Genomic DNA, 18,417 nt, shown 5'->3' with positions numbered 1-18,417 from the left:
AGTGACCTTTTTTAATTGTGCCTTTTCTCCTGATTCTGAACAGCCCTCCTTCTACTTTATTATCTGTTAATAATGTACCAGCTGTGTGCAATCATGAACTGCGTTCCATGTTCACACTTCTATTCAAAACCGATTAATCTCAGTGATTTACACTCAGCTTTACATATAATATTTATAGCTCTAAGAATGCCAGTTTTGTAAGAGTTTCTAAAAAGCCTTCTTTATCTCCAAAGCTATGAAAGAGTTTTAAGTTGTTTTTTGTCTGGAAAAATGCCACCACTGAACAATCCCTCTTCTTACTTGCTAAGCCATCAATTAGGTTCCAGCCATGTGTCATCATGTTTGTTGCATTCACACATTAGTAGTAACTTTGTTTGGACTGTTCTCTTAATTCAGTTTGGAATCTCAAAAAGTCTGGCATGTGCCTTTGTTTATCAAGGACCTCAGCACTGGAAACTGGTTTATTTCAGTAGTCCATCCTGGAGGTGATAAAAGCAATACCGAATGGAGGGTTGTTTTTTCATGTACATGTTCCTCTAACTTTGGAAATGTAATGTGTTGGTAGTATCATTGGAGAGAGTTATATAATCACGGTCAATTATATCTAGATAAAATTTTCTTAAATCTAGTTGATGAAAGGGTTGGCATTGCATCAAGAGATATTCTACAGATGGAGACCCAGTTTCTAATGTTTCAAACAAGCCTACCCCTGCTCTGCACCTTTTCCCCCTACAACTTTTCTCCTTTTATTTTTGTCAGGTAAATAAATTGCAATTCATATTGGGTATAATTTATTTCAGTAGACTTATCCATTTTTACTGAAAAATTATGTCATGTACTCCTTGATATGGTTGAAAATATGTGCATTCAGTTGCTTATAAGGGTCAATGGCCAGTAGGAGAAATTCTTATAAATCACAATATAGATGTCGATGGGAAACTACTCATTTATTATGTTCCCTTTTCAAGGGTACAACAGTGCTGTGTGTATTAAAGATTTTTATTGTTTATATGCTTTATGGCCTGTTTGCTGCGTATTGTTCATTCTGTGAGGCTGGGAGTATTGTGTTGGGGGGAGGTGTTGTGGAGCCAAATAGCAGCTGGCAGAAAAGAGCTCCAGTAATGCTTCCTAGAGCACCTTGATGGAATCAGTCCACCAACCTCCACTCTGTTACTGTCCACGTCAGTCCTCTGATAGAGCTGGGTTTCCCAATCAGCTTATACAGATGTTTAGCTGCCTCAGCAGACCACTGCATAGCAGAGGACACTGGGCACATTCAACTAATAAAAACATATCATCTTATTATACATGTTTGTTTTAGGAAGAAAAGACAGCTCTGGCCTTTCGTATACAGTGCCACAGTCTAGCCAAGATTGTAGGGGGAAGACCCAATACACCAAGCCCAACATCAAAGCTGCTGACCCGAGATTGAAGATCCTTGCTTAGCTGGCCACCAATCATAGCAAATTACCAAGACTGGGTGAATTACCTGAAAGGTTTCTGAAAGATGTGAATGTAGCACTATGGATAATTACTACTGTTTCCATCACTGACACCAACCCGCTAATGTACACCACAGCAATGGTGATACTTGAACATAAACAAGATACAGTATCCTGCATCCAAAGTGTACTTTTGGTGGCAAGGTAACAGCATGAAAACAGATGATGGATTAAATAGTCCCTTGAGACTATAAGACCAGGTAGAAAAACCCATGCACTACCTGGATTGACTACAAGAATGCCTATGATCCAATGCCTCATACATGGATCCTGGAATGCCAGAGGCTGTATAACATCAACAGGACTCCAAGAGCCTTCCAAGGAGAGGGAAGGTAGGTAGAACAGAGAGGAATATACTACCATAAGTTAATGTTTCAGATGTTGAGGGCATTTACCTGATGCTTTTATCCAAAGCAACTTACAATTATGGCTGAATACATCTTGAGCAACTGTGAGTTAAGGGTGTTGCTCAGGGGCCCAACAGTGGCAACCTGGCAGTGGTGGTGCTTGAACTGGCATCCTTTTGATTACAAGTCAAGTACTTTAACCACTGAGCCAGCACTGCCCACTCACATTAGACTTCAAAGCTGCATCACTTACAATATTTCAAACACTACTGATGTCATTTCCAGAGTGATGAAAGTGCTGGGATTCGAGAAGAGCATCAAAATTCATGCAAAAGCATTATGCACCATTTACCATGAAATATGTCACAGTATGAAAATGTGTTTCCAGAGGTCGTGCATGCAGTGCCAAAGTAAAAAAAAATCTAAATTAACCTACATCAGGGTACAAATCCAATCTGATCACTTGAAAAGAACAGTGTGGATAATCATTTCAAAAGTTCTGATTTGAGAAGCAAATCTGATTTGCCTATAGTCTGAACATAGTATTTGACTTGACAGGCTTCCTTATTCAGTTTGGAAAGTCAAAGGCTATGTTCAGACCGCAGGCAAATCATTCTAATACTCCTCAAATTAGATCAGGAGAAACTCACATCCTGTGCTCCATTCAGGCCTATTTTAGCACTTCCACATGGTGATTTTAGGTACTGTAGATGTTAAATTAGTGTGTGAGACATGTCATCTTCCATTTTTTTCAGGCAAGCTGCAGTTCACATGGATGAGGTGACACTTGGTAAGTCTCTTAGCAGGTAGATATGCTTTGCCTCAAATTGAGCATAGCAAGTGTTGAGTGTACGAGGTAATGAAGCAGACACCGTTATGTCTATTAGTAACAGAGCATAGCTCATTCCTCTTGAGTGGAGCTTTGTTCCTGTAGTCTCTTAGCACCCATAGCTGTATGCAGTTTCCTAATAGAACATTGGCTTCTCTGTAGTAGCCAAGTAGGGTGGAGCTTGGTGATGCTATCCATAAACTGCTTTTACATCCAGCTAATCATATTTGAGCCTTTGTGATCAGGCTTTAGCAAGGGTCAGGGGGGGTTGTAATAAAGTACTTTGTAACCATAGTTCAGTCTGGGGAGATTATGTTGCAATTCACATTTGCCCTATTAGAACATGATTCCATTTTGACAAAAAAGGAGAGTGTAGAGTTGTCAAACATGCTCAATAACCCTCAGAGTTAAAACTCATGTCTACAATTTACCTCAAACTAGGCATAATTAAAATCGGCATTTCATTACAAGGACTGTCACTTGCCCTTTTATTGAAGGATTAAAGGCCATTTTATTCCCTTGTGCACTACATTTAGTAAATAGGAGAACAAACTGGGCTTAAGAATTGAGCTGGATGTTGCAGCTCTCCCTTGTGGTGCTTATACACATTGTGTTTGTACAGCTGAAATAGGAAGATTAGGGACCAGATACAGCTTTTTCAGGGAGATGCCATGTACAATATCAAAGTCTAGCCATACACCAGTATTATTCTTAGCATTCAAATTAGACTACTGCAGCATGTTAAATGAAGGCCCTGCCAACCTATTTATATTAAAAAAAAAAAAAAGCAGTATCCATTTCAGAAGTCTGTCTACCCATTTAGCAAAAAGCAGTCTACAAGCATGTTGCTGTGCTCTGAAGGCTCACAAGTGCACTTGAATTTGGGATTGATGCACCAAAAGCCTTGCATATGAATATGATTTTTATTTCATCAGGATTGAAGCCCAGTTGCTGAGCTTCAAGCCATTTCTATAAAGACAACTCCCCCACTGGACACCACAGCTGATTCAGGAGGAGCCTCCCTTTCTTCTGGTACATGTCTCCCTGGTGAGCAGAAAAGGAGAAAGGAAACCCATTCAGTCCATGTCAAGGAGGAGACAAGGGACCTGCACTGAGGATTCTACTTACTTTGTCTGCTGCAGCTTGGTTCACAGGTCTCTGTTGCACTTGGATGGCACACAGCTGTACTGCAGTGGATGTAGACCTAGGAACAAAGTAAAAGCTAAGCAAGGGCCAATCATTGGCTTGTAGAAATGGAAGCATCAAGCCATTACCTGGTTGTGCAAAGGAGCCATAGAGGTAGTATCCACAAAGGCGAACATCTTGAGGACAAAGCGCTTGTAATGGGTAGGGAACGGAACCGCAGGAGACCTCTCAACTGGAACCAGAGTAGTCAGGTAGCGGTCATCCTTGTAGGGGCACCTTTGGAATACAGCAGGTCAGCCTCAGCCTGTACTGGAATACTGGATTACACACGGTAGACAATATTAGAACCTACCCATTCACTAGAAGGTCCCACTGGGGAACGCTGAAGGGGTTAGGGGAAGAGGTTGCCCAGCAGTGTCCCAGAGTCAGGACAATATTTGGGTCAGACCTCTCCAGGATGCGCACTTCCACATAGACCGGCTCCCTCAGCACCTTAACTACAGGGTAATCTGTGTCCTTGTAGTAGGAAGTGTAGGCTGCCTGTACTGTTGGTAAACAAGCACAGTTGTTTAGAAGGCCTTCAAAAGCTAAAATAATGTAGTATCCAGAATCAAGATACCTCACCTTCCACACACCCCTTTGTGGCACACTGACCATTTCCTATTCTTAGTTCTACCCTGAGGGGTCCAGGAGCAACTACAGGTAGAGGAGGATCGTTGGCATAATGCCGAATGGTCAGCGCCCCAATGCTCATGGCATAATATCCACACTGGAAGTAGAGCCTTGCAAGAGAAATACAAGGTGATCAGCACAAACCCCACATGAACCTGTGCCATGCAAGTAAGTCATGGTCAACTCACTCATAGTAGCTGTCTCTTGTGATGGCTCCAAGGGGCCCCATCCCAACCTCATAGGAAGAGGTCATCTTGTTCTCATAAACCAGATGTGCACCCAGCTCCTGGAAGGAGGGGGGGGGGGGGTAGTGAAGCAGCATTAACATGTTACATTAATTACATATCCAACCCAAAATAGAAGCCTCAAGCACCAACCAACCATCACATGGGTCCCACAGGCAGTTACAGGAAACTGGTAAATGGCAAACGCTGCATTTGAGTCAACTGGACCACAGGGTCCATTTTCTCCCAACAGGCTGACTGAATCCAGGCTCAGTCTGGGTAGTGTTGCATCCTTGGCCACCACCAACACAAACTGGCCATCCCTTGTGCACTGGACAGTCACTGGCATCAAGGAGAAAACCAGACAAGCTTAGTTCACAGTTTCAAAAGTAGCAAGGTGCAGTTGAAGCAAAGCCTTACCTGTTCTTCCATAATAGCAGTACTGCCCATCAAAACAGCAGTTTATAGCTTCACAATGGGTAGCATTTAAGCCAGGTTCACCACAAGCAATCTTGACAGACCCATCTACATTACATTTCTGAGAAGGCCCATTTGTGGTCAACTGTTGCTGTTGGCCATAAACCTGAGGAACATGTAGCTGCAGTAACTGAGAATTCAGGAGTAGTTGTTTAGACCCTTGTAAACTCCCTGTGGATGCAGCTTCACTACACCAACATGTTAAGAAAACACAAAGCCCCACAAGTGCAATAGTGACCCAGACTCTTGCCATGGTATCAAAATTGCAGAAACCTGCAAGTAACCTTTTTTTTCTCCACAGTGACCTTTTTTAATTGTGCCTTTTCTCCTGATTCTGAACAGCCCTCCTTCTACTTTATTATCTGTTAATAATGTACCAGCTGTGTGCAATCATGAACTGCGTTCCATGTTCACACTTCTATTCAAAACCGATTAATCTCAGTGATTTACACTCAGCTTTACATATAATATTTATAGCTCTAAGAATGCCAGTTTTGTAAGAGTTTCTAAAAAGCCTTCTTTATCTCCAAAGCTATGAAAGAGTTTTAAGTTGTTTTTTGTCTGGAAAAATGCCACCACTGAACAATCCCTCTTCTTACTTGCTAAGCCATCAATTAGGTTCCAGCCATGTGTCATCATGTTTGTTGCATTCACACATTAGTAGTAACTTTGTTTGGACTGTTCTCTTAATTCAGTTTGGAATCTCAAAAAGTCTGGCATGTGCCTTTGTTTATCAAGGACCTCAGCACTGGAAACTGGTTTATTTCAGTAGTCCATCCTGGAGGTGATAAAAGCAATACCGAATGGAGGGTTGTTTTTTCATGTACATGTTCCTCTAACTTTGGAAATGTAATGTGTTGGTAGTATCATTGGAGAGAGTTATATAATCACGGTCAATTATATCTAGATAAAATTTTCTTAAATCTAGTTGATGAAAGGGTTGGCATTGCATCAAGAGATATTCTACAGATGGAGACCCAGTTTCTAATGTTTCAAACAAGCCTACCCCTGCTCTGCACCTTTTCCCCCTACAACTTTTCTCCTTTTATTTTTGTCAGGTAAATAAATTGCAATTCATATTGGGTATAATTTATTTCAGTAGACTTATCCATTTTTACTGAAAAATTATGTCATGTACTCCTTGATATGGTTGAAAATATGTGCATTCAGTTGCTTATAAGGGTCAATGGCCAGTAGGAGAAATTCTTATAAATCACAATATAGATGTCGATGGGAAACTACTCATTTATTATGTTCCCTTTTCAAGGGTACAACAGTGCTGTGTGTATTAAAGATTTTTATTGTTTATATGCTTTATGGCCTGTTTGCTGCGTATTGTTCATTCTGTGAGGCTGGGAGTATTGTGTTGGGGGGAGGTGTTGTGGAGCCAAATAGCAGCTGGCAGAAAAGAGCTCCAGTAATGCTTCCTAGAGCACCTTGATGGAATCAGTCCACCAACCTCCACTCTGTTACTGTCCACGTCAGTCCTCTGATAGAGCTGGGTTTCCCAATCAGCTTATACAGATGTTTAGCTGCCTCAGCAGACCACTGCATAGCAGAGGACACTGGGCACATTCAACTAATAAAAACATATCATCTTATTATACATGTTTGTTTTAGGAAGAAAAGACAGCTCTGGCCTTTCGTATACAGTGCCACAGTCTAGCCAAGATTGTAGGGGGAAGACCCAATACACCAAGCCCAACATCAAAGCTGCTGACCCGAGATTGAAGATCCTTGCTTAGCTGGCCACCAATCATAGCAAATTACCAAGACTGGGTGAATTACCTGAAAGGTTTCTGAAAGATGTGAATGTAGCACTATGGATAATTACTACTGTTTCCATCACTGACACCAACCCGCTAATGTACACCACAGCAATGGTGATACTTGAACATAAACAAGATACAGTATCCTGCATCCAAAGTGTACTTTTGGTGGCAAGGTAACAGCATGAAAACAGATGATGGATTAAATAGTCCCTTGAGACTATAAGACCAGGTAGAAAAACCCATGCACTACCTGGATTGACTACAAGAATGCCTATGATCCAATGCCTCATACATGGATCCTGGAATGCCAGAGGCTGTATAACATCAACAGGACTCCAAGAGCCTTCCAAGGAGAGGGAAGGTAGGTAGAACAGAGAGGAATATACTACCATAAGTTAATGTTTCAGATGTTGAGGGCATTTACCTGATGCTTTTATCCAAAGCAACTTACAATTATGGCTGAATACATCTTGAGCAACTGTGAGTTAAGGGTGTTGCTCAGGGGCCCAACAGTGGCAACCTGGCAGTGGTGGTGCTTGAACTGGCATCCTTTTGATTACAAGTCAAGTACTTTAACCACTGAGCCAGCACTGCCCACTCACATTAGACTTCAAAGCTGCATCACTTACAATATTTCAAACACTACTGATGTCATTTCCAGAGTGATGAAAGTGCTGGGATTCGAGAAGAGCATCAAAATTCATGCAAAAGCATTATGCACCATTTACCATGAAATATGTCACAGTATGAAAATGTGTTTCCAGAGGTCGTGCATGCAGTGCCAAAGTAAAAAAAAAATCTAAATTAACCTACATCAGGGTACAAATCCAATCTGATCACTTGAAAAGAACAGTGTGGATAATCATTTCAAAAGTTCTGATTTGAGAAGCAAATCTGATTTGCCTATAGTCTGAACATAGTATTTGACTTGACAGGCTTCCTTATTCAGTTTGGAAAGTCAAAGGCTATGTTCAGACCGCAGGCAAATCATTCTAATACTCCTCAAATTAGATCAGGAGAAACTTACATCCTGTGCTCCATTCAGGCCTATTTTAGCACTTCCACATGGTGATTTTAGGTACTGTAGATGTTAAATTAGTGTGTGAGACATGTCATCTTCCATTTTTTTCAGGCAAGCTGCAGTTCACATGGATGAGGTGACACTTGGTAAGTCTCTTAGCAGGTAGATATGCTTTGCCTCAAATTGAGCATAGCAAGTGTTGAGTGTACGAGGTAATGAAGCAGACACCGTTATGTCTATTAGTAACAGAGCATAGCTCATTCCTCTTGAGTGGAGCTTTGTTCCTGTAGTCTCTTAGCACCCATAGCTGTATGCAGTTTCCTAATAGAACATTGGCTTCTCTGTAGTAGCCAAGTAGGGTGGAGCTTGGTGATGCTATCCATAAACTGCTTTTACATCCAGCTAATCATATTTGAGCCTTTGTGATCAGGCTTTAGCAAGGGTCAGGGGGGGTTGTAATAAAGTACTTTGTAACCATAGTTCAGTCTGGGGAGATTATGTTGCAATTCACATTTGCCCTATTAGAACATGATTCCATTTTGACAAAAAAGGAGAGTGTAGAGTTGTCAAACATGCTCAATAACCCTCAGAGTTAAAACTCATGTCTACAATTTACCTCAAACTAGGCATAATTAAAATCGGCATTTCATTACAAGGACTGTCACTTGCCCTTTTATTGAAGGATTAAAGGCCATTTTATTCCCTTGTGCACTACATTTAGTAAATAGGAGAACAAACTGGGCTTAAGAATTGAGCTGGATGTTGTAGCTCTCCCTTGTGGTGCTTATACACATTGTGTTTGTACAGCTGAAATAGGAAGATTAGGGACCAGATACAGCTTTTTCAGGGAGATGCCATGTACAATATCAAAGTCTAGCCATACACCAGTATTATTCTTAGCATTCAAATTAGACTACTACAGCATGTTAAATGAAGGCCCTGCCAACCTATTTATATTTAAAAAAAAAAAAAGCAGTATCCATTTCAGAAGTCTGTCTACCCATTTAGCAAAAAGCAGTCTACAAGCATGTTGCTGTGCTCTGAAGGCTCACAAGTGCACTTGAATTTGGGATTGATGCACCAAAAGCCTTGCATATGAATATGATTTTTATTTCATCAGGATTGAAGCCCAGTTGCTGAGCTTCAAGCCATTTCTATAAAGACAACTCCCCCACTGGACACCACAGCTGATTCAGGAGGAGCCTCCCTTTCTTCTGGTACATGTCTCCCTGGTGAGCAGAAAAGGAGAAAGGAAACCCATTCAGTCCATGTCAAGGAGGAGACAAGGGACCTGCACTGAGGATTCTACTTACTTTGTCTGCTGCAGCTTGGTTCACAGGTCTCTGTTGCACTTGGATGGCACACAGCTGTACTGCAGTGGATGTAGACCTAGGAACAAAGTAAAAGCTAAGCAAGGGCCAATCATTGGCTTGTAGAAATGGAAGCATCAAGCCATTACCTGGTTGTGCAAAGGAGCCATAGAGGTAGTATCCACAAAGGCGAACATCTTGAGGACAAAGCGCTTGTAATGGGTAGGGAACGGAACCGCAGGAGACCTCTCAACTGGAACCAGAGTAGTCAGGTAGCGGTCATCCTTGTAGGGGCACCTTTGGAATACAGCAGGTCAGCCTCAGCCTGTACTGGAATACTGGATTACACACGGTAGACAATATTAGAACCTACCCATTCACTAGAAGGTCCCACTGGGGAACGCTGAAGGGGTTAGGGGAAGAGGTTGCCCAGCAGTGTCCCAGAGTCAGGACAATATTTGGGTCAGACCTCTCCAGGATGCGCACTTCCACATAGACCGGCTCCCTCAGCACCTTAACTACAGGGTAATCTGTGTCCTTGTAGTAGGAAGTGTAGGCTGCCTGTACTGTTGGTAAACAAGCACAGTTGTTTAGAAGGCCTTCAAAAGCTAAAATAATGTAGTATCCAGAATCAAGATACCTCACCTTCCACACACCCCTTTGTGGCACACTGACCATTTCCTATTCTTAGTTCTACCCTGAGGGGTCCAGGAGCAACTACAGGTAGAGGAGGATCGTTGGCATAATGCCGAATGGTCAGCGCCCCAATGCTCATGGCATAATATCTACACTGGAAGTAGAGCCTTGCAAGAGAAATACAAGGTGATCAGCACAAACCCCACATGAACCTGTGCCATGCAAGTAAGTCATGGTCAACTCACTCATAGTAGCTGTCTCTTGTGATGGCTCCAAGGGGCCCCATCCCAACCTCATAGGAAGAGGTCATCTTGTTCTCATAAACCAGATGTGCACCCAGCTCCTGGAAGGAGGGGGGGGGGGGGTAGTGAAGCAGCATTAACATGTTACATTAATTACATATCCAACCCAAAATAGAAGCCTCAAGCACCAACCAACCATCACATGGGTCCCACAGGCAGTTACAGGAAACTGGTAAATGGCAAACGCTGCATTTGAGTCAACTGGACCACAGGGTCCATTTTCTCCCAACATGCTGACTGAATCCAGGCTCAGTCTGGGTAGTGTTGCATCCTTGGCCACCACCAACACAAACTGGCCATCCCTTGTGCACTGGACAGTCACTGGCATCAAGGAGAAAACCAGACAAGCTTAGTTCACAGTTTCAAAAGTAGCAAGGTGCAGTTGAAGCAAAGCCTTACCTGTTCTTCCATAATAGCAGTACTGCCCATCAAAACAGCAGTTTATAGCTTCACAATGGGTAGCATTTAAACCAGGTTCACCACAAGCAATCTTGACAGACCCAGCTACATTACATTTCTGAGAAGGCCCATTTGTGGTCAACTGTTGCTGTTGGCCATAAACCTGAGGAACATGTAGCTGCAGTAACTGAGAATTCAGGAGTAGTTGTTTAGAACCTTGTAAACTCCCTGTGGATGCAGCTTCACTACACCAACATGTTAAGAAAACACAAAGCCCCACAAGTGCAATAGTGACCCAGACTCTTGCCATGGTATCAAAATTGCAGAAACCTGCAAGTAACCTTTTTTTTCTCCACAGTGACCTTTTTTAATTGTGCCTTTTCTCCTGATTCTGAACAGCCCTCCTTCTACTTTATTATCTGTTAATAATGTACCAGCTGTGTGCAATCATGAACTGCGTTCCATGTTCACACTTCTATTCAAAACCGATTAATCTCAGTGATTTACACTCAGCTTTACATATAATATTTATAGCTCTAAGAATGCCAGTTTTGTAAGAGTTTCTAAAAAGCCTTCTTTATCTCCAAAGCTATGAAAGAGTTTTAAGTTGTTTTTTGTCTGGAAAAATGCCACCACTGAACAATCCCTCTTCTTACTTGCTAAGCCATCAATTAGGTTCCAGCCATGTGTCATCATGTTTGTTGCATTCACACATTAGTAGTAACTTTGTTTGGACTGTTCTCTTAATTCAGTTTGGAATCTCAAAAAGTCTGGCATGTGCCTTTGTTTATCAAGGACCTCAGCACTGGAAACTGGTTTATTTCAGTAGTCCATCCTGGAGGTGATAAAAGCAATACCGAATGGAGGGTTGTTTTTTCATGTACATGTTCCTCTAACTTTGGAAATGTAATGTGTTGGTAGTATCATTGGAGAGAGTTATATAATCACGGTCAATTATATCTAGATAAAATTTTCTTAAATCTAGTTGATGAAAGGGTTGGCATTGCATCAAGAGATATTCTACAGATGGAGACCCAGTTTCTAATGTTTCAAACAAGCCTACCCCTGCTCTGCACCTTTTCCCCCTACAACTTTTCTCCTTTTATTTTTGTCAGGTAAATAAATTGCAATTCATATTGGGTATAATTTATTTCAGTAGACTTATCCATTTTTACTGAAAAATTATGTCATGTACTCCTTGATATGGTTGAAAATATGTGCATTCAGTTGCTTATAAGGGTCAATGGCCAGTAGGAGAAATTCTTATAAATCACAATATAGATGTCGATGGGAAACTACTCATTTATTATGTTCCCTTTTCAAGGGTACAACAGTGCTGTGTGTATTAAAGATTTTTATTGTTTATATGCTTTATGGCCTGTTTGCTGCGTATTGTTCATTCTGTGAGGCTGGGAGTATTGTGTTGGGGGGAGGTGTTGTGGAGCCAAATAGCAGCTGGCAGAAAAGAGCTCCAGTAATGCTTCCTAGAGCACCTTGATGGAATCAGTCCACCAATCTCCACTCTGTTACTGTCCACGTCAGTCCTCTGATAGAGCTGGGTTTCCCAATCAGCTTATACAGATGTTTAGCTGCCTCAGCAGACCACTGCATAGCAGAGGACACTGGGCACATTCAACTAATAAAAACATATCATCTTATTATACATGTTTGTTTTAGGAAGAAAAGACAGCTCTGGCCTTTCGTATACAGTGCCACAGTCTAGCCAAGATTGTAGGGGGAAGACCCAATACACCAAGCCCAACATCAAAGCTGCTGACCCGAGATTGAAGATCCTTGCTTAGCTGGCCACCAATCATAGCAAATTACCAAGACTGGGTGAATTACCTGAAAGGTTTCTGAAAGATGTGAATGTAGCACTATGGATAATTACTACTGTTTCCATCACTGACACCAACCCGCTAATGTACACCACAGCAATGGTGATACTTGAACATAAACAAGATACAGTATCCTGCATCCAAAGTGTACTTTTGGTGGCAAGGTAACAGCATGAAAACAGATGATGGATTAAATAGTCCCTTGAGACTATAAGACCAGGTAGAAAAACCCATGCACTACCTGGATTGACTACAAGAATGCCTATGATCCAATGCCTCATACATGGATCCTGGAATGCCAGAGGCTGTATAACATCAACAGGACTCCAAGAGCCTTCCAAGGAGAGGGAAGGTAGGTAGAACAGAGAGGAATATACTACCATAAGTTAATGTTTCAGATGTTGAGGGCATTTACCTGATGCTTTTATCCAAAGCAACTTACAATTATGGCTGAATACATCTTGAGCAACTGTGAGTTAAGGGTGTTGCTCAGGGGCCCAACAGTGGCAACCTGGCAGTGGTGGTGCTTGAACTGGCATCCTTTTGATTACAAGTCAAGTACTTTAACCACTGAGCCAGCACTGCCCACTCACATTAGACTTCAAAGCTGCATCACTTACAATATTTCAAACACTACTGATGTCATTTCCAGAGTGATGAAAGTGCTGGGATTCGAGAAGAGCATCAAAATTCATGCAAAAGCATTATGCACCATTTACCATGAAATATGTCACAGTATGAAAATGTGTTTCCAGAGGTCGTGCATGCAGTGCCAAAGTAAAAAAAAAATCTAAATTAACCTACATCAGGGTACAAATCCAATCTGATCACTTGAAAAGAACAGTGTGGATAATCATTTCAAAAGTTCTGATTTGAGAAGCAAATCTGATTTGCCTATAGTCTGAACATAGTATTTGACTTGACAGGCTTCCTTATTCAGTTTGGAAAGTCAAAGGCTATGTTCAGACCGCAGGCAAATCATTCTAATACTCCTCAAATTAGATCAGGAGAAACTCACATCCTGTGCTCCATTCAGGCCTATTTTAGCACTTCCACATGGTGATTTTAGGTACTGTAGATGTTAAATTAGTGTGTGAGACATGTCATCTTCCATTTTTTTCAGGCAAGCTGCAGTTCACATGGATGAGGTGACACTTGGTAAGTCTCTTAGCAGGTAGATATGCTTTGCCTCAAATTGAGCATAGCAAGTGTTGAGTGTACGAGGTAATGAAGCAGACACCGTTATGTCTATTAGTAACAGAGCATAGCTCATTCCTCTTGAGTGGAGCTTTGTTCCTGTAGTCTCTTAGCACCCATAGCTGTATGCAGTTTCCTAATAGAACATTGGCTTCTCTGTAGTAGCCAAGTAGGGTGGAGCTTGGTGATGCTATTCATAAACTGCTTTTACATCCAGCTAATCATATTTGAGCCTTTGTGATCAGGCTTTAGCAAGGGTCAGGGGGGGTTGTAATAAAGTACTTTGTAACCATAGTTCAGTCTGGGGAGATTATGTTGCAATTCACATTTGCCCTATTAGAACATGATTCCATTTTGACAAAAAAGGAGAGTGTAGAGTTGTCAAACATGCTCAATAACCCTCAGAGTTAAAACTCATGTCTACAATTTACCTCAAACTAGGCATAATTAAAATCGGCATTTCATTACAAGGACTGTCACTTGCCCTTTTATTGAAGGATTAAAGGCCATTTTATTCCCTTGTGCACTACATTTAGTAAATAGGAGAACAAACTGGGCTTAAGAATTGAGCTGGATGTTGCAGCTCTCCCTTGTGGTGCTTATACACATTGTGTTTGTACAGCTGAAATAGGAAGATTAGGGACCAGATACAGCTTTTTCAGGGAGATGCCATGTACAATATCAAAGTCTAGCCATACACCAGTATTATTCTTAGCATTCAAATTAGACTACTACAGCATGTTAAATGAAGGCCCTGCCAACCTATTTATATTTAAAAAAAAAAAAAAGCAGTATCCATTTCAGAAGTCTGTCTACCCATTTAGCAAAAAGCAGTCTACAAGCATGTTGCTGTGCTCTGAAGGCTCACAAGTGCACTTGAATTTGGGATTGATGCACCAAAAGCCTTGCATATGAATATGATTTTTATTTCATCAGGATTGAAGCCCAGTTGCTGAGCTTCAAGCCATTTCTATAAAGACAACTCCCCCACTGGACACCACAGCTGATTCAGGAGGAGCCTCCCTTTCTTCTGGTACATGTCTCCCTGGTGAGCAGAAAAGGAGAAAGGAAACCCATTCAGTCCATGTCAAGGAGGAGACAAGGGACCTGCACTGAGGATTCTACTTACTTTGTCTGCTGCAGCTTGGTTCACAGGTCTCTGTTGCACTTGGATGGCACACAGCTGTACTGCAGTGGATGTAGACCTAGGAACAAAGTAAAAGCTAAGCAAGGGCCAATCATTGGCTTGTAGAAATGGAAGCATCAAGCCATTACCTGGTTGTGCAAAGGAGCCATAGAGGTAGTATCCACAAAGGCGAACATCTTGAGGACAAAGCGCTTGTAATGGGTAGGGAACGGAACCGCAGGAGACCTCTCAACTGGAACCAGAGTAGTCAGGTAGCGGTCATCCTTGTAGGGGCACCTTTGGAATACAGCAGGTCAGCCTCAGCCTGTACTGGAATACTGGATTACACACGGTAGACAATATTAGAACCTACCCATTCACTAGAAGGTCCCACTGGGGAACGCTGAAGGGGTTAGGGGAAGAGGTTGCCCAGCAGTGTCCCAGAGTCAGGACAATATTTGGGTCAGACCTCTCCAGGATGCGCACTTCCACATAGACCGGCTCCCTCAGCACCTTAACTACAGGGTAATCTGTGTCCTTGTAGTAGGAAGTGTAGGCTGCCTGTACTGTTGGTAAACAAGCACAGTTGTTTAGAAGGCCTTCAAAAGCTAAAATAATGTAGTATCCAGAATCAAGATACCTCACCTTCCACACACCCCTTTGTGGCACACTGACCATTTCCTATTCTTAGTTCTACCCTGAGGGGTCCAGGAGCAACTACAGGTAGAGGAGGATCGTTGGCATAATGCCGAATGGTCAGCGCCCCAATGCTCATGGCATAATATCTACACTGGAAGTAGAGCCTTGCAAGAGAAATACAAGGTGATCAGCACAAACCCCACATGAACCTGTGCCATGCAAGTAAGTCATGGTCAACTCACTCATAGTAGCTGTCTCTTGTGATGGCTCCAAGGGGCCCCATCCCAACCTCATAGGAAGAGGTCATCTTGTTCTCATAAACCAGATGTGCACCCAGCTCCTGGAAGGAGGGGGGGGGGGGGGGTAGTGAAGCAGCATTAACATGTTACATTAATTACATATCCAACCCAAAATAGAAGCCTCAAGCACCAACCAACCATCACATGGGTCCCACAGGCAGTTACAGGAAACTGGTAAATGGCAAACGCTGCATTTGAGTCAACTGGACCACAGGGTCCATTTTCTCCCAACAGGCTGACTGAATCCAGGCTCAGTCTGGGTAGTGTTGCATCCTTGGCCACCACCAACACAAACTGGCCATCCCTTGTGCACTGGACAGTCACTGGCATCAAGGAGAAAACCAGACAAGCTTAGTTCACAGTTTCAAAAGTAGCAAGGTGCAGTTGAAGCAAAGCCTTACCTGTTCTTCCATAATAGCAGTACTGCCCATCAAAACAGCAGTTTATAGCTTCACAATGGGTAGCATTTAAACCAGGTTCACCACAAGCAATCTTGACAGACCCAGCTACATTACATTTCTGAGAAGGCCCATTTGTGGTCAACTGTTGCTGTTGGCCATAAACCTGAGGAACATGTAGCTGCAGTAACTGAGAATTCAGGAGTAGTTGTTTAGACCCTTGTAAACTCCCTGTGGATGCAGCTTCACTACACCAACATGTTAAGAAAACACAAAGCCCCACAAGTGCAATAGTGACCCAGACTCTTGCCATGGTATCAAAATTGCAGAAACCTGCAAGTAACCTTTTTTTCTCCACAGTGACCTTTTTTAATTGTGCCTTTTCTCCTGATTCTGAACAGCCCTCCTTCTACTTTATTATCTGTTAATAATGTACCAGCTGTGTGCAATCATGAACTGCGTTCCATGTTCACACTTCTATTCAAAACCGATTAATCTCAGTGATTTACACTCAGCTTTACATATAATATTTATAGCTCTAAGAATGCCAGTTTTGTAAGAGTTTCTAAAAAGCCTTCTTTATCTCCAAAGCTATGAAAGAGTTTTAAGTTGTTTTTTGTCTGGAAAAATGCCACCACTGAACAATCCCTCTTCTTACTTGCTAAGCCATCAATTAGGTTCCAGCCATGTGTCATCATGTTTGTTGCATTCACACATTAGTAGTAACTTTGTTTGGACTGTTCTCTTAATTCAGTTTGGAATCTCAAAAAGTCTGGCATGTGCCTTTGTTTATCAAGGACCTCAGCACTGGAAACTGGTTTATTTCAGTAGTCCATCCTGGAGGTGATAAAAGCAATACCGAATGGAGGGTTGTTTTTTCATGTACATGTTCCTCTAACTTTGGAAATGTAATGTGTTGGTAGTATCATTGGAGAGAGTTATATAATCACGGTCAATTATATCTAGATAAAATTTTCTTAAATCTAGTTGATGAAAGGGTTGGCATTGCATCAAGAGATATTCTACAGATGGAGACCCAGTTTCTAATGTTTCAAACAAGCCTACCCCTGCTCTGCACCTTTTCCCCCTACAACTTTTCTCCTTTTATTTTTGTCAGGTAAATAAATTGCAATTCATATTGGGTATAATTTATTTCAGTAGACTTATCCATTTTTACTGAAAAATTATGTCATGTACTCCTTGATATGGTTGAAAATATGTGCATTCAGTTGCTTATAAGGGTCAATGGCCAGTAGGAGAAATTCTTATAAATCACAATATAGATGTCGATGGGAAACTACTCATTTATTATGTTCCCTTTTCAAGGGTACAACAGTGCTGTGTGTATTAAAGATTTTTATTGTTTATATGCTTTATGGCCTGTTTGCTGCGTATTGTTCATTCTGTGAGGCTTGGAGTATTGTGTTGGGGGGAGGTGTTGTGGAGCCAAATAGCAGCTGGCAGAAAAGAGCTCCAGTAATGCTTCCTAGAGCACCTTGATGGAATCAGTCCACCAACCTCCACTCTGTTACTGTCCACGTCAGTCCTCTGATAGAGCTGGGTTTCCCAATCAGCTTATACAGATGTTTAGCTGCCTCAGCAGACCACTGCATAGCAGAGGACACTGGGCACATTCAACTAATAAAAACATATCATCTTATTATACATGTTTGTTTTAGGAAGAAAAGACAGCTCTGGCCTTTCGTATACAGTGCCACAGTCTAGCCAAGATTGTAGGGGGAAGACCCAATACACCAAGCCCAACATCAAAGCTGCTGACCCGAGATTGAAGATCCTTGCTTAGCTGGCCACCAATCATAGCAAATTACCAAGACTGGGTGAATTACCTGAAAGGTTTCTGAAAGATGTGAATGTAGCACTATGGATAATTACTACTGTTTCCATCACTGACACCAACCCGCTAATGTACACCACAGCAATGGTGATACTTGAACATAAACAAGATACAGTATCCTGCATCCAAAGTGTACTTTTGGTGGCAAGGTAACAGCATGAAAACAGATGATGGATTAAATAGTCCCTTGAGACTATAAGACCAGGTAGAAAAACCCATGCACTACCTGGATTGACTACAAGAATGCCTATGATCCAATGCCTCATACATGGATCCTGGAATGCCAGAGGCTGTATAACATCAACAGGACTCCAAGAGCCTTCCAAGGAGAGGGAAGGTAGGTAGAACAGAGAGGAATATACTACCATAAGTTAATGTTTCAGATGTTGAGGGCATTTACCTGATGCTTTTATCCAAAGCAACTTACA

At 41.9% G+C, this 18,417-nt stretch overlaps 3 protein-coding genes across 3 annotated transcripts; all 3 read right to left on the bottom strand.

Moving 5' to 3' along the window:
* Positions 1-3,587: 3,587 nt before the first annotated feature.
* LOC118241083 (zona pellucida sperm-binding protein 1-like) lies at positions 3,588-6,421 on the bottom strand. The gene is made up of 8 exons (XM_035524809.1): positions 5,141-6,421; positions 4,878-5,062; positions 4,685-4,782; positions 4,449-4,606; positions 4,177-4,369; positions 3,953-4,100; positions 3,807-3,882; positions 3,588-3,722 (listed from the first exon to the last, which is right to left on the bottom strand). The coding sequence occupies exons 1-8, from the start codon at positions 5,448-5,450 to the stop codon at positions 3,637-3,639; spliced, it is 1,254 nt and encodes a 417-aa protein (XP_035380702.1). The 5' UTR covers positions 5,451-6,421; the 3' UTR covers positions 3,588-3,636.
* A 2,663-nt stretch (positions 6,422-9,084) lies between these two features.
* LOC118241086 (zona pellucida sperm-binding protein 1-like) lies at positions 9,085-11,918 on the bottom strand. Its single transcript, XM_035524813.1, has 8 exons — positions 10,638-11,918; positions 10,375-10,559; positions 10,182-10,279; positions 9,946-10,103; positions 9,674-9,866; positions 9,450-9,597; positions 9,304-9,379; positions 9,085-9,219 (listed from the first exon to the last, which is right to left on the bottom strand). Exons 1-8 carry the CDS (start codon positions 10,945-10,947, stop codon positions 9,134-9,136), a joined length of 1,254 nt encoding a protein of 417 aa, XP_035380706.1. The 5' UTR covers positions 10,948-11,918; the 3' UTR covers positions 9,085-9,133.
* A 2,664-nt stretch (positions 11,919-14,582) lies between these two features.
* Positions 14,583-16,455, bottom strand: LOC118241064 (zona pellucida sperm-binding protein 1-like). The gene is made up of 8 exons (XM_035524522.1): positions 16,138-16,455; positions 15,875-16,059; positions 15,680-15,777; positions 15,444-15,601; positions 15,172-15,364; positions 14,948-15,095; positions 14,802-14,877; positions 14,583-14,717 (listed from the first exon to the last, which is right to left on the bottom strand). Exons 1-8 carry the CDS (start codon positions 16,445-16,447, stop codon positions 14,632-14,634), a joined length of 1,254 nt encoding a protein of 417 aa, XP_035380415.1. The 5' UTR covers positions 16,448-16,455; the 3' UTR covers positions 14,583-14,631.
* Positions 16,456-18,417: the final 1,962 nt, after the last annotated feature.

The sequence above is a fragment of the Electrophorus electricus genome, chromosome 3 (assembly GCF_013358815.1).
Source record: "Electrophorus electricus isolate fEleEle1 chromosome 3, fEleEle1.pri, whole genome shotgun sequence".
In the NCBI taxonomy this organism is placed as follows: Eukaryota; Metazoa; Chordata; class Actinopteri; order Gymnotiformes; family Gymnotidae; genus Electrophorus; species Electrophorus electricus.
Note: the sequence above shows the minus strand (reverse complement) of the source record. Positions and strands in the feature narration are given on the sequence as shown.

Coding starts and splice junctions, on each gene's coding strand:
- LOC118241083 (XM_035524809.1), bottom strand. CDS start 5,450: ATGGCAAGAGTCTGGGTCACTATTGCACTTGTGGGGCTTTGTGTTTTC. Junction 5,063..5,140: donor CTGCTATTATGGAAGAACAG/GTAAGGCTTTGC, acceptor CCTTGATGCCAG/TGACTGTCCAGTGCACAAGG. Junction 3,883..3,952: donor TGGCTCCTTTGCACAACCAG/GTAATGGCTTGA, acceptor CTTTGTTCCTAG/GTCTACATCCACTGCAGTAC.
- LOC118241086 (XM_035524813.1), bottom strand. CDS start 10,947: ATGGCAAGAGTCTGGGTCACTATTGCACTTGTGGGGCTTTGTGTTTTC. Junction 10,280..10,374: donor CCTGTGGGACCCATGTGATG/GTTGGTTGGTGC, acceptor CCCTCCTTCCAG/GAGCTGGGTGCACATCTGGT. Junction 9,220..9,303: donor ACCAAGCTGCAGCAGACAAA/GTAAGTAGAATC, acceptor TCTGCTCACCAG/GGAGACATGTACCAGAAGAA.
- LOC118241064 (XM_035524522.1), bottom strand. CDS start 16,447: ATGGCAAGAGTCTGGGTCACTATTGCACTTGTGGGGCTTTGTGTTTTC. Junction 14,878..14,947: donor TGGCTCCTTTGCACAACCAG/GTAATGGCTTGA, acceptor CTTTGTTCCTAG/GTCTACATCCACTGCAGTAC. Junction 14,718..14,801: donor ACCAAGCTGCAGCAGACAAA/GTAAGTAGAATC, acceptor TCTGCTCACCAG/GGAGACATGTACCAGAAGAA.